Source organism: Oncorhynchus nerka, linkage group LG18 (assembly GCF_034236695.1).
Source record: "Oncorhynchus nerka isolate Pitt River linkage group LG18, Oner_Uvic_2.0, whole genome shotgun sequence".
Classification (NCBI taxonomy): Eukaryota; Metazoa; Chordata; class Actinopteri; order Salmoniformes; family Salmonidae; genus Oncorhynchus; species Oncorhynchus nerka.
This window is the reverse complement of record NC_088413.1, coordinates 35,159,065-35,169,638: the sequence shown is the minus strand read 5'-3', so window position 1 is coordinate 35,169,638 and position 10,574 is coordinate 35,159,065. Positions and strand designations below refer to the sequence as shown.

The window sequence follows — 10,574 nt, the reverse complement described above, 5'->3', positions numbered from 1 at the left end:
ACTCGTCGAGTTAAATAAAGGTTCAATAATAAAAATATAAATGCATATATTGTCTTGAGGCCTTGAGTGTGAAAGATAACACCTTGAGGGGCGCTATTTCAGTGTAATTCTTAAGCTAAAATCACGCTAAACCAGTTCAATGGGACATTCTGAGGATTAAATGTATTAACTAAAATGTCAGACGTTTTATTCCTTCCAAAATGTCAGATGTGTCTCGACTTGCATCATTCAGGTATGTTCCAAAGTGTAATACTACTTCGATACTCCGGGTGACATAGTGTCCAATTCACAGAGAAGCCATTTTGGCTTATATGGACGCGTCTTTCTTTTTCTCAACTCAGTTGAGCCAAAACTACGCCCCGTTATTCAGCGCAGAGACAGTGGCCTTCCAAGGTAACAATTAGCTGCCTACCGTAATGCAGGCCTATTATTAACATGTTTGGTAACATTTGCCCATGTATTTATTTTCAGAGTTTGGATGAGTTGTAAAAATGTCTCAGTGAACTCGGCTGAATTCCCACAATTGAAGGTCAGCTAAATTAACCTAGGCTACTTAACGTTACTATACGGACAAGTTCCTTATTAGCGTCATTTCAGCAACATTAGCGTCTCGCCAGCAACATTAAGACTTACAGCGTTTCCGCTTTTGCCTTCAAAATCAAAGTTTGCAGTAAAACGCAATGTGTATGATAACTAAAAATTTTTTTTTGCAGCTTCACATTGTGCATAATATTAAAATGATGTTTCACATGTAAAACTACATCAGGGAAAATTTAATATTGTGACTATTTTACCCATGCAACAGAAAATAGCAATTGACTGGAATACATATTTGACTTTAGAGGAAAAAGTTTACTACCTGTCTCACCTAAAGACTCAGTAGGGTCTCTACTAACCGAATATGCTTAAGTTTGCAAGGATACTGTGTCCTACTGGCTGTTGCTAGCTTTTTACTCTGCCCCGTTCATAGCCTCCTATGCAATTCCCTGTATTGGACTGTCTACTACCTGTCTCAGCTAAAGTGGGGTGGAAAACACTCAATAGTGTTGAGTTTGTACAAAAAGCTATGTCATAAGAAGTGTTGCTGGACTTTTAGCAGGTCAAACAGCTAAAATGGGGTGCCTGGACACTATACGGTTCAAATATAGCACAGTGACATAGGATGCATATAGTATATTGTCATACCCAAATACTGTATAATCCTCCAGTGATGATATCTTACAATCTTCCTTTTGGTGGAAACTTAAGAAAAAAATAAAACATACAATATGTTTATTTAGAAAATCAAGAGAGATGCAAGTAAATTAGGTCCAAAAAAAGTATACTTTATTCATAAAATATTACAATGACGTTATTAGTTAATCTAAATGATCATCAACAATTACACAGGTTTCAAATTAGTTTCAAGTTTTATTGTCACGTGCACAAGTACAGTGAAATGCTGACTTGCTAGCTCTTTCCCAACAATGCAGTATTCAAATAACAAATAGTATAAAGTCTTCTTTTTTTTAACACACAAGAAACAAGAAAAAGATGAGAAAGTAAGCTATATACAGGGTCAGTACCAGGGATACTGGCATGGTTAAGGTAGATAGGTACATGTAGGCAAGGGTAAGGAGAAAGTGACTGGTAGCAGGATAAATAATAATAACATTCAACATAGCAGCAGCATAAAGGAGCCCTAATACGAGGTTGGGTTTGCACCTACCAGAACTTGGCTAGCTGAAGCAAAGTATATTTAATCCCTTAAATATACATTTGCTTCCAAAACAAGAAAAAATTTGCAATATTATAGTTTGTCCCTCTTGAGACGCCGCAGCAATAACATTGCCATAACACTTCCTCAAAATATTCCTATTCAATCAAAGATAAATACAGGCTTTAGTGGTGGGTGGGGGTGCTGGTGTGTGCGTGCATGGTGATGAGTGTGTGAGTGTTGGTGTCAGTGTGTGTGCATGGTGATGAGTGTGTGAGTGTTGGTGTCAGTGTGTGTGCAGGAGTATCAGTACGTGCATGTGTGAGTGTGTGGGTAGAGACCCCTAAGTGGCATATAGTGCAGATAGTCAGTGCAGATAGCTGGCCATCCTCACCCACGGTCTATTTCCTAGCTGTTCAAAAGTCTCAGTGCCTGGAGTCACCATTATACTCAATGAACCTGATATACACATTCTTACATAACATTAATGCAATAATCTTTTTTTCCCCTGATAATTCATACAAAATCTCATATTGTTGTGAATGGATTCATTGATGTTATCTCCAAATAGGACTGCTTACGTGAACAAACACACATAGGGACTACAACTACTTCCATCTACTCCTCCCTTCACCATACTGAGCCGCACCAAAACCAAACCCTTAACCTACCCCTTACCCACAACCGGGTTCGTGTCCTAACCCCAATCCTGCCCCTTACCCTAAACTGGGTTCGTATCAAAATCCCCGACCCTACCCTCCCCATACACTCATACATCACTCTTTGCCTTCTTTGAGCCCACCCGTCTTCATTCATGTTTTGTATAGTCTGATGTTTTGACTCCTGTTTATTTTGTCTTTTCATTTCTATAATTGTAGTGACTTTGGGTCCTTGAAAAGCACTAAGCATTATCATTATTATCATCATCCTCTACCTGAGCTTTGAAATTCCCACAATGATTCGAAAATTCATATTTCAGAACAATGTCCACAAACCTTTCCATGTAATGCCAAATACTGTAGAGACAGATATTTCTGTTGTGCGTGAAGAATGCCCTCCATTTCCTTCTCATACTGCTTTATGGAGTGCATTATTTTAACACTCAATGTAATACTATTGCGAGCACATTACTTTCTTTTTCATTTGTATTGCTATGGCCATCCAAAGTGCTTTTAAATTCACAGGTATTATTAAATATTTTAAAAGCCACCAATTGCTTGCTATTCTAGGTACCTTAGGCAGAACATCAATATTCTCAGAACAGACATTCTGTAACTGTTGGCTAACAAAAGAACAAGAAGCACATAAATACAATGTGAATCTCCAAATGAGATTTTACAAGATCAAGGTGCACATCAATTTAGTGGTGGGTGGGTGTGTGCGTGGTGATGAGTGTGCGTGTGTACAGTACCAGTCAAAAGTTTGGACACACTTACTCATTCAAGGGTTTTTCTTTATTTGTACTATTTTCTACATTGTAAAATAATTGTGAAGACATCAAAACTATAAAATAACACATATGGAATCATGTAGTAACCAAAAACGTGTTAAACAAATCAAAATATAGTTTATATTTGAGATTCTTCAAAGTAGCAACCCTTTACCTTGATGACAGCTTTGCACAATCTTGGCATTCTCTCAACCATCTTCATCTGGAATGCTTTTCCAACAATCTTGAAGGAGTTCCAATATATGCTGAGCACTAGTTTTCCTGCTTTTCCTTCACTCTGCGGTCCAAAACATCCCAAACCAGTCTTTGCCCAACAAAGTGATATTAGGATATATAAGTTATCCTGTATGAGCTTTTGTGACGAATACATTACATTGTTACAGGTGTCAAGCTTATGGGCATGTGGCAGCAGTGTGTAGGAGGGGGGTTCCTATGTGTGAGAAGTGTGCAGAAGCACATGAGACAAAGGAATGTGTAGCATTGGGGAAAGTAGTGGTATGTGTTGATTGAAGGGGTGCCCATTGGGCTGGGAATCTGAAATGTCCCGTGCGAGAGAGGCAGGTTGAGATTTCCTGGGTTAGAGTAGTGCAGAAGTTGTCATATGCTGAGGCAGTGAAGAAAGTAGAGGAAGTCGGGTCAAGGAATCCTAAGAGGAGTGGTGTGAGTAGTAGATCTGTACTAGTAAAGAGGGACAGGCCAACAAGTGATATATCTTTCAGTAAGATTGGATTTTTTAAAATGTATAGCAATGGTTATCAACTGTACTGCAGGGATGGAACGTAAAGTCGCAGAACATTGAGGTTGTGGCGGCAGCTGCAGAGAAGTATTTGGGTGCCCTAGACTTGACATCAGAAGAGTTACAGGGCGTCTTAAGTGGTGGTGGTGACCCTTCCTTACAGGTTGTTGGCCTGAGGTAGGACTAAATAGATTTGAATAGTGGAGTAGGGAGGTGTTATTTTTTGTTGTTGTGTTTTTTCAAATAAAGTACAAGGGAGTTGTACTCCAGTCTAGTAGGTGGCGGCAATGCATCATTAGCTGGATGCCAACCGCCGTTAAACCTAATCGAATAAGAAGTAGTAGAACGCGGGGAACTTTTATTTTGAAGTTTTTCGAAATTCGGTGACCCAGAGGTACTTACACTTTCATTTGGATTAGCAAATTGTAACTACAACAACAGAACTACAACAATTCATAAATGTATTGAGCAACAAACACCTTCATACGGAGTATAACTGCTAGTTCAATCAAACATAAGACGCAGACCGCAATTTGTGACTGGATTAAAGCGAAAGAAGGACGAAAAGACGGAAAAATATAGATACTAGTTAGCTAGCTAACGTAAGGCTAGCAGCAAGCTGACACATGAATTCTCTCGTTGGCTATGGCGTGTCCTCTGATTCTGACAGCGATGGGGATATTGGAAACAACAACAAGAAGTACGTTACAATTCAGGAATACAATTGAGCAAATATTTCTTTGTGGAAGAATCATTGAAAAGATAGACGTGTGTTCCATAGAGCTCGCCAAGTTGTCCTTAAACCCGGGAATTAGTTACCTCTGGTTCGTTCAGACCGAGGTAAAGTTGGTTTTATATTCACACATTGACATTCTTCAAAAGCCATTTACAAACGAACTAATCATGAACTAATTCACCGTTTGTCACAGAATCATTCAACTAGATATGATGTATTCTATAAATGTCCAGCATACTTTTACAATCTTTTTTTTAAATGAAAAATTCCAGTTTAGATTTGATAGAAATACATAATCTATTAAATGCAATTTAAAGCTGTATAAATCAATAACTAACCCACCGTTTGTCACAAACATCAAACTATGTATGATTTATTCTATAAATGTTTAGCATACTTTTACAATCTTTTTTTAAAATGAAAAATTCCAGTTTGGATTTGATAGAGGGCAGATTCATATATTACCCACAAAACACCAGTCTCAACGTCAACAGTGAAGAGGCAAATCCAGGATGCTGGCCTTCTAGGCAGAGATGCAAAGAAAAAGCCATGTCCAGTGTCTGTGTTCTTTTGCCCATCTTAATCTTTTCTTTTTATTGGCCAGTCTGAGATATGGCTTTTTCTTTGTAACTCTGGCTAGAAGGCCAGCATCCCGGAGTCGCCATGTTTTGCTGGTACTATTTAATGAAGCTGCCAGGTGAGGACTTGTGAGGCGTCTGTTTCTCAAACTAGACACTAATGTACTTGTCCTCTTGCTCAGTTGTGCACCGGGGCCTCCCACTCCTTTCTATTCTGGTTTGAGTAGTACACATCGTTGTACGAGATCTTCAGTTTCTTGGCAATTTCACGCACGAAATTGCCTTCATTTCTCAGAACAAGAATAGACTGACGAGTTTCAGAGGAAAGTTCTTTGTTTCTGGCCATTTTGAGTTGTAATCGAACCCACAAATGCTGATGCACCAGATACTCAAGTAGTCTAAAGAAGGCCCGTTTTTTGTTTCTTTAATTAGAACAACAGTTTTCAGCCATGCTAACATAATTGCAAAAAGGTTTTCTAATGATCAATTAGCATTTCGAAATGATAAACTTGGATTAGCTAACACAACTGGAACACAGGAGTGATGGTTGCTGATAATGGGCATCTGTATGCCTGTGTAGATATTCCATAAAGAATCTGCCGTTTCCAGCTACAATAGTCATTTACAACATTAACAATGTCTACACTGTAATTCTGATCAATTTGATGTCATTTTAATGGACAAAAAAACAAGGACGTTTCTAAGTGACCCCAAACTTTTGAATGGTGGAGTATGTTATGGTTCACTCTTAGTTATCCTTATCTCCACTGTGGAATGTCCATGTTGATCCTCTTGGTTGTCTTGGTCCTCTTGATCCAACCACCTGTCTTTGTTAGTCAGACCTGACCCCTTCATCCTGTAGATTTTTCCTGTAATCTAATTTAACATGACTGAAGATGCAGAATTTTATGCCAGGCCCCTTCTAATAGGGTATAACAGACTCGTTAGAACTTTGACCACATGCCCTCTAGGCTGAATTTTTACTTAAAACGAAAGTTGTAAAAGTATGCTAGACATTTTATAGAGTAAATCATGCGTAGTGTGATGTTTCTGTGACAAATGGTGAATTAGTTATTGATTTATACGGCTTTAAATTGCATTTTATAGATTTTATGTATTTCTATCAAATCAAAACTGGAATGTTTATTCAAAACTAAGGTTGTAAAAGTATGCTAGACATTTATAGAATAAACCATATCTATTTTTCTTTTTCTGTGACAATCAGTAAATTAGTTATTGGCTTTTGGCGAATGTCTGTTGAATGTGTGAATATAAAACGGTCTTTACCCCGATTTCGTTCAGCCATTCCTATGGGGAAAGAATAGGGTTTGTGGATAAATGCAGAAAATAAGGTTAACTCAGGTTTAAGAGATCTTATACGATTTGTTCTATGAGCTAGTATCAGTCAGTTTTATTTAATTTAACCTTTTATTTTATCAGGGAGTCATATTGAGACCAAGATCTCTCCGAATTACATAAATGACAGAAAATACACACATCAAAACATATACACAAAATGCAAGCAGAAATAAAGACATGGTCATAAAAAACAAACACATTAATTATCTTCGAGGCACCAAAACATTATTTTAAGAACATTTTAGAAGATAACTAAAAGCTAATTCACCTAACTCCGTAGAGACCAAAGGAATTTCCTGGGTTAACCATCCCTGAGACCAGGTGTGGTAACTCGTATGTCTGAAGTTTAGTAAAGGGGTTAGGTACAGTGGGACTTTTTGTAAAATAGCTTTTATAAACGAAAACATAGCAATGTATCAACCTACGTGACATCAAACGAGGGCCAGCCAACTTTCTGGTAGAGAATGCAGTGATGAGTCCTACAATTGTCGGGCCGTAATAAAGCGCAGTGCGCTATGATAAACTGCATCTAACGGCTTTAATGAAGTGGCAGCTGTGTTCCTATAGATGACGTCGCCAATAGTCTAGGACCGATAGGAACAGCATATATTTCTATAGAAGAATCCCGTTTTTATTCTCCGCTTCTGCACTAATTTGTCGATATGCTTTTTGAAAGACAGCTTCTCATCTATCCAGATGCCTAGATATTTGTAAGCCGGGACACGAGCGATATGGGCACCAACCAAAGTACATATGCTTTGATCATCAGAGTTATTTTTATGCGCTCTAGGGAAGTTTAGTTTTACCTGCATTCATTACTCATTTCAGGTCAATCACGTTTTTCTGTAGTACAATGAAGGCAGACTGTAGTTCAGACAGAGCCTGCTCAACCGTGGGGGCAGTAGCATACCCAACACCACAACACCAACACATCATTGGCATATTATGTGCAGGTTGTAATTGAATGTATACAGTAAAAAGTACAGGACCCAAAATCGACAACTGCGGGACACCTTCTTTAATATCCGGAAAACCTGATTTAACACCGTTAAGTAGATACACATGACGAGTTATTTTTAAACCAGTTACATGCAGCCTGGTCTAGACCATTTTGAGGAAAGCCTCTGGATTAGCAGTGAGTGATCACAAATATGGAAAGCCTTTGACAGGTCAATGAAGAGGGCAGCACAAGGTTGCCTTTTATCCATACAGTTAACCGCTAAAATATTTGAATCCTTTGTTAATTCTCGGCTAAGATCTTTACACTACAGCTAGTATACCAGATCATTTATACATGTTGTTTATTTGAAGGACTGAGAGCAAGGTGGATGGAGAGACCCAGAAGAAGGGCCGCAATTTCCTCCTAGAGTCCGGGTCAGCCTCCAGTGAGTCAGACTGTGACTTCGACCCAGAGGAAGAGGGGGACCCCGTATCTCAACTAAAACCTAAACGCCCTCCTCCTGCCTGTATGGCACCCCCCTCTGAGTCCCGGACCCCTCTCTTCCCCGCACCCGCTAGTTCCCTCTCCCACAAACTCCCCCCTCCACCCCTCGGGGCCTCGTCCAAGAGTGGCGTATTCGCCAACCCCTTCAAGGCGCAAGCCGACCAGAAGCTCAACGTCTTGCAGAAGCACGTCCCTCTCACTCTGCTGGCCCGGCCCTCCCAGATAGGAGGCAAGAGGATGTGCGTGGCGTACAGGAAGGACGGGCGCTGCAGGTTCGGGATCAAATGCAAGTTTGCCCATGACAGCGACCTCCAGAGCTCCATCATTCCCAATGACTATGACCCCCCTGCGGGTGACGATCCCAGATCGGAGCAAGCTGACCCCAACGCGGGGGGCTTTTCATACATGGGTCGCCAGAACTTTCACCACAACCAGGGAGGAGACCCTGAAGAGGAGGGTCAGCAGTCTAGGAAGAGGAGAGTAGGGCTGAGTAACACCCTAGTGCCTCCTAAAAGGTCCATGAAGAATTATGCAATGCAGAGGAAGAGAGAACAGGTCAAATTGAACTGAGTGACTTGCAAAGGGATACTGTCAGCAGCAATTGTGTGTGTGTGTGTGTGTGTGTGTGCCCCCTCACATCGTTTTAGTGTGTGACAGAGAAAAAGTGGAATGTGTTCCAATTTTTGTACCCTTATTCTGCACTCATTTACTCCCCTCATGGATGTAAAAGGAATTGACTGGTGTAAAATAGGGTTTAAACTTCTCCCTACCTATGATTACATCACTGTAATGGAGTGCGCAAGTGCAACCTTCTGTTAGAAGAGAAGATAATCAGACCACAGCCAGAGAGCATTCTATAGGATACCTATAGCACACTTCTAAACTTCTGTTCAGTCCAGTACATATACTTCAGATTGGTCGTTTCTACATGAAACGTTTTTTTGTAGTTTCATTGAAAACGTATTCCTTTCTGTAAGAAACTGTCCATTGGAAATATAAGCTACAATTTATCATTGTTAAATAAATGCTTAAAATGTTTGTAAAAAAAAACTGTTTGTAATAGGAACTGGTACGAATAAAGTTATGGATCGAGTTTAGGAAAATGTAGAATTATTGATTTTAAAGTGGATTTTTAAACGGTTTTGCTTCGATTAGAGAAAGATTGAAAGAAAAGGCAGCACAGGGTTACTTTTTTGGATCAGTTGCAACCCACTCCGGCATCAGTCACAATGGAAGCACACACACTTAGCTCCTGCTTTTTTGGGATGAACCCTCAATATCGATAACATCCAAAAATGATCAAGGTTGTCACAAGAAGCAGGACAATCAGTAACAATAATAATCAATAATGTTTTTATTTTACTAAGGCACCTTGGCTGACTGACTCCCAGCATTCTCTGCATTGATTGTAAAGTTGCTCTTGATACAAGCATCTGCTAAATGACTAAAATACCACATGTAAATGTACTAGTAGTGTAGACAGTGAGTTAGCCTGGGCGCCATGTCTTCTTGGTCTGACAATTCTACAAGCAGTTGGCTAGAGAGCAGAAACGCTCCTTAGAGGAGTGGTGCTCCGAGTGGTGCTCCGAGGAGAGAACAGGGAGGTGCAGAAGCGCTTCAACAAAAAGGTCAAAGGTCAGTAACACTTTTTTTTGTGAATTTTCTTTAATAAACACGAGTTAAATACTGGGATTGGGACAGACAAAAGGCTTTACAGAACGACTCTTATGATCCTCACTCTGACACTCATAAGTCACCTAATAGAGATAAAACCTACCAGCTCCAGTGGATTGTGGGAAGCGGGTGATGCAGTTTTTGTTTATTTACTGATTTAAAAGCACCTGCACACTAAGCTTGCTAAGTATCACTTGTGTTTATTCAGCTTACTGTACATATTAAATGGATTGGATTGTTATTTACTCTGTTGTGAACAGAGCTGTGTCGTGCAGTGAGGACCAGTGTGTGGACAAAGGACACTAGTGCTCACCAGCACGGCCCTGAGGAACTAGTGGATGAAGAGGATCTCTACAGGAAGGTCTGTAACACCTGTGGACACGAACTGTCCTATGAGAAGATGTAGCTTAGTGTCCTTTAAACCTTATCTCGGGGTCCCACAGGGTGAGTTATTTGTGGACCACTGGTAGACGCCGGACACGAAACTGAGATTCAAATGACTTACGATGTACTTGACCCAATTCCTTGCTGAAGCAAAGAGGCAGGCCTTCCTGAAATCTTATACATGCCATACACAATGTGGCCACAAGAGGAAAGACATACATGAACATTCCTCTACATGTTGTGCTGCTCAGAAGCTGGGGATAGCTGTCATACTACAACATATCAACTTAATCATTTGCCTTTTATATTGACCATTTGTAAGGTAATATGTAGAAGGATATATGAAAAATGTGATGTTTTTAGTTGGATTACTGTGGATAAATAAAGCCAGGATTCAATCTAGAGTGGACCGTGGAAGTTCTCGAAAGTGGTTGAAGTCATTTCCGATTGAGCCGACATATGCAGCATTTACTTTGAATTTGTGATTTCGGTGACCTCTGTAACATCGCCATAAACA

At 39.9% G+C, this 10,574-nt stretch overlaps 1 protein-coding gene across 1 annotated transcript; it reads left to right on the top strand.

Moving 5' to 3' along the window:
- Positions 1-4,241: 4,241 nt before the first annotated feature.
- LOC115145851 (uncharacterized) lies at positions 4,242-9,037 on the top strand. The gene is made up of 2 exons (XM_029687408.2): positions 4,242-4,582; positions 7,867-9,037. Exons 1-2 carry the CDS (start codon positions 4,509-4,511, stop codon positions 8,567-8,569), a joined length of 777 nt encoding a protein of 258 aa, XP_029543268.1. The 5' UTR covers positions 4,242-4,508; the 3' UTR covers positions 8,570-9,037.
- The last annotated feature ends 1,537 nt before the right edge of the window (positions 9,038-10,574 follow it).

Coding starts and splice junctions, on each gene's coding strand:
- LOC115145851 (XM_029687408.2), top strand. CDS start 4,509: ATGAATTCTCTCGTTGGCTATGGCGTGTCCTCTGATTCTGACAGCGAT. Junction 4,583..7,866: donor ATTGGAAACAACAACAAGAA/GTACGTTACAAT, acceptor GTTTATTTGAAG/GACTGAGAGCAAGGTGGATG.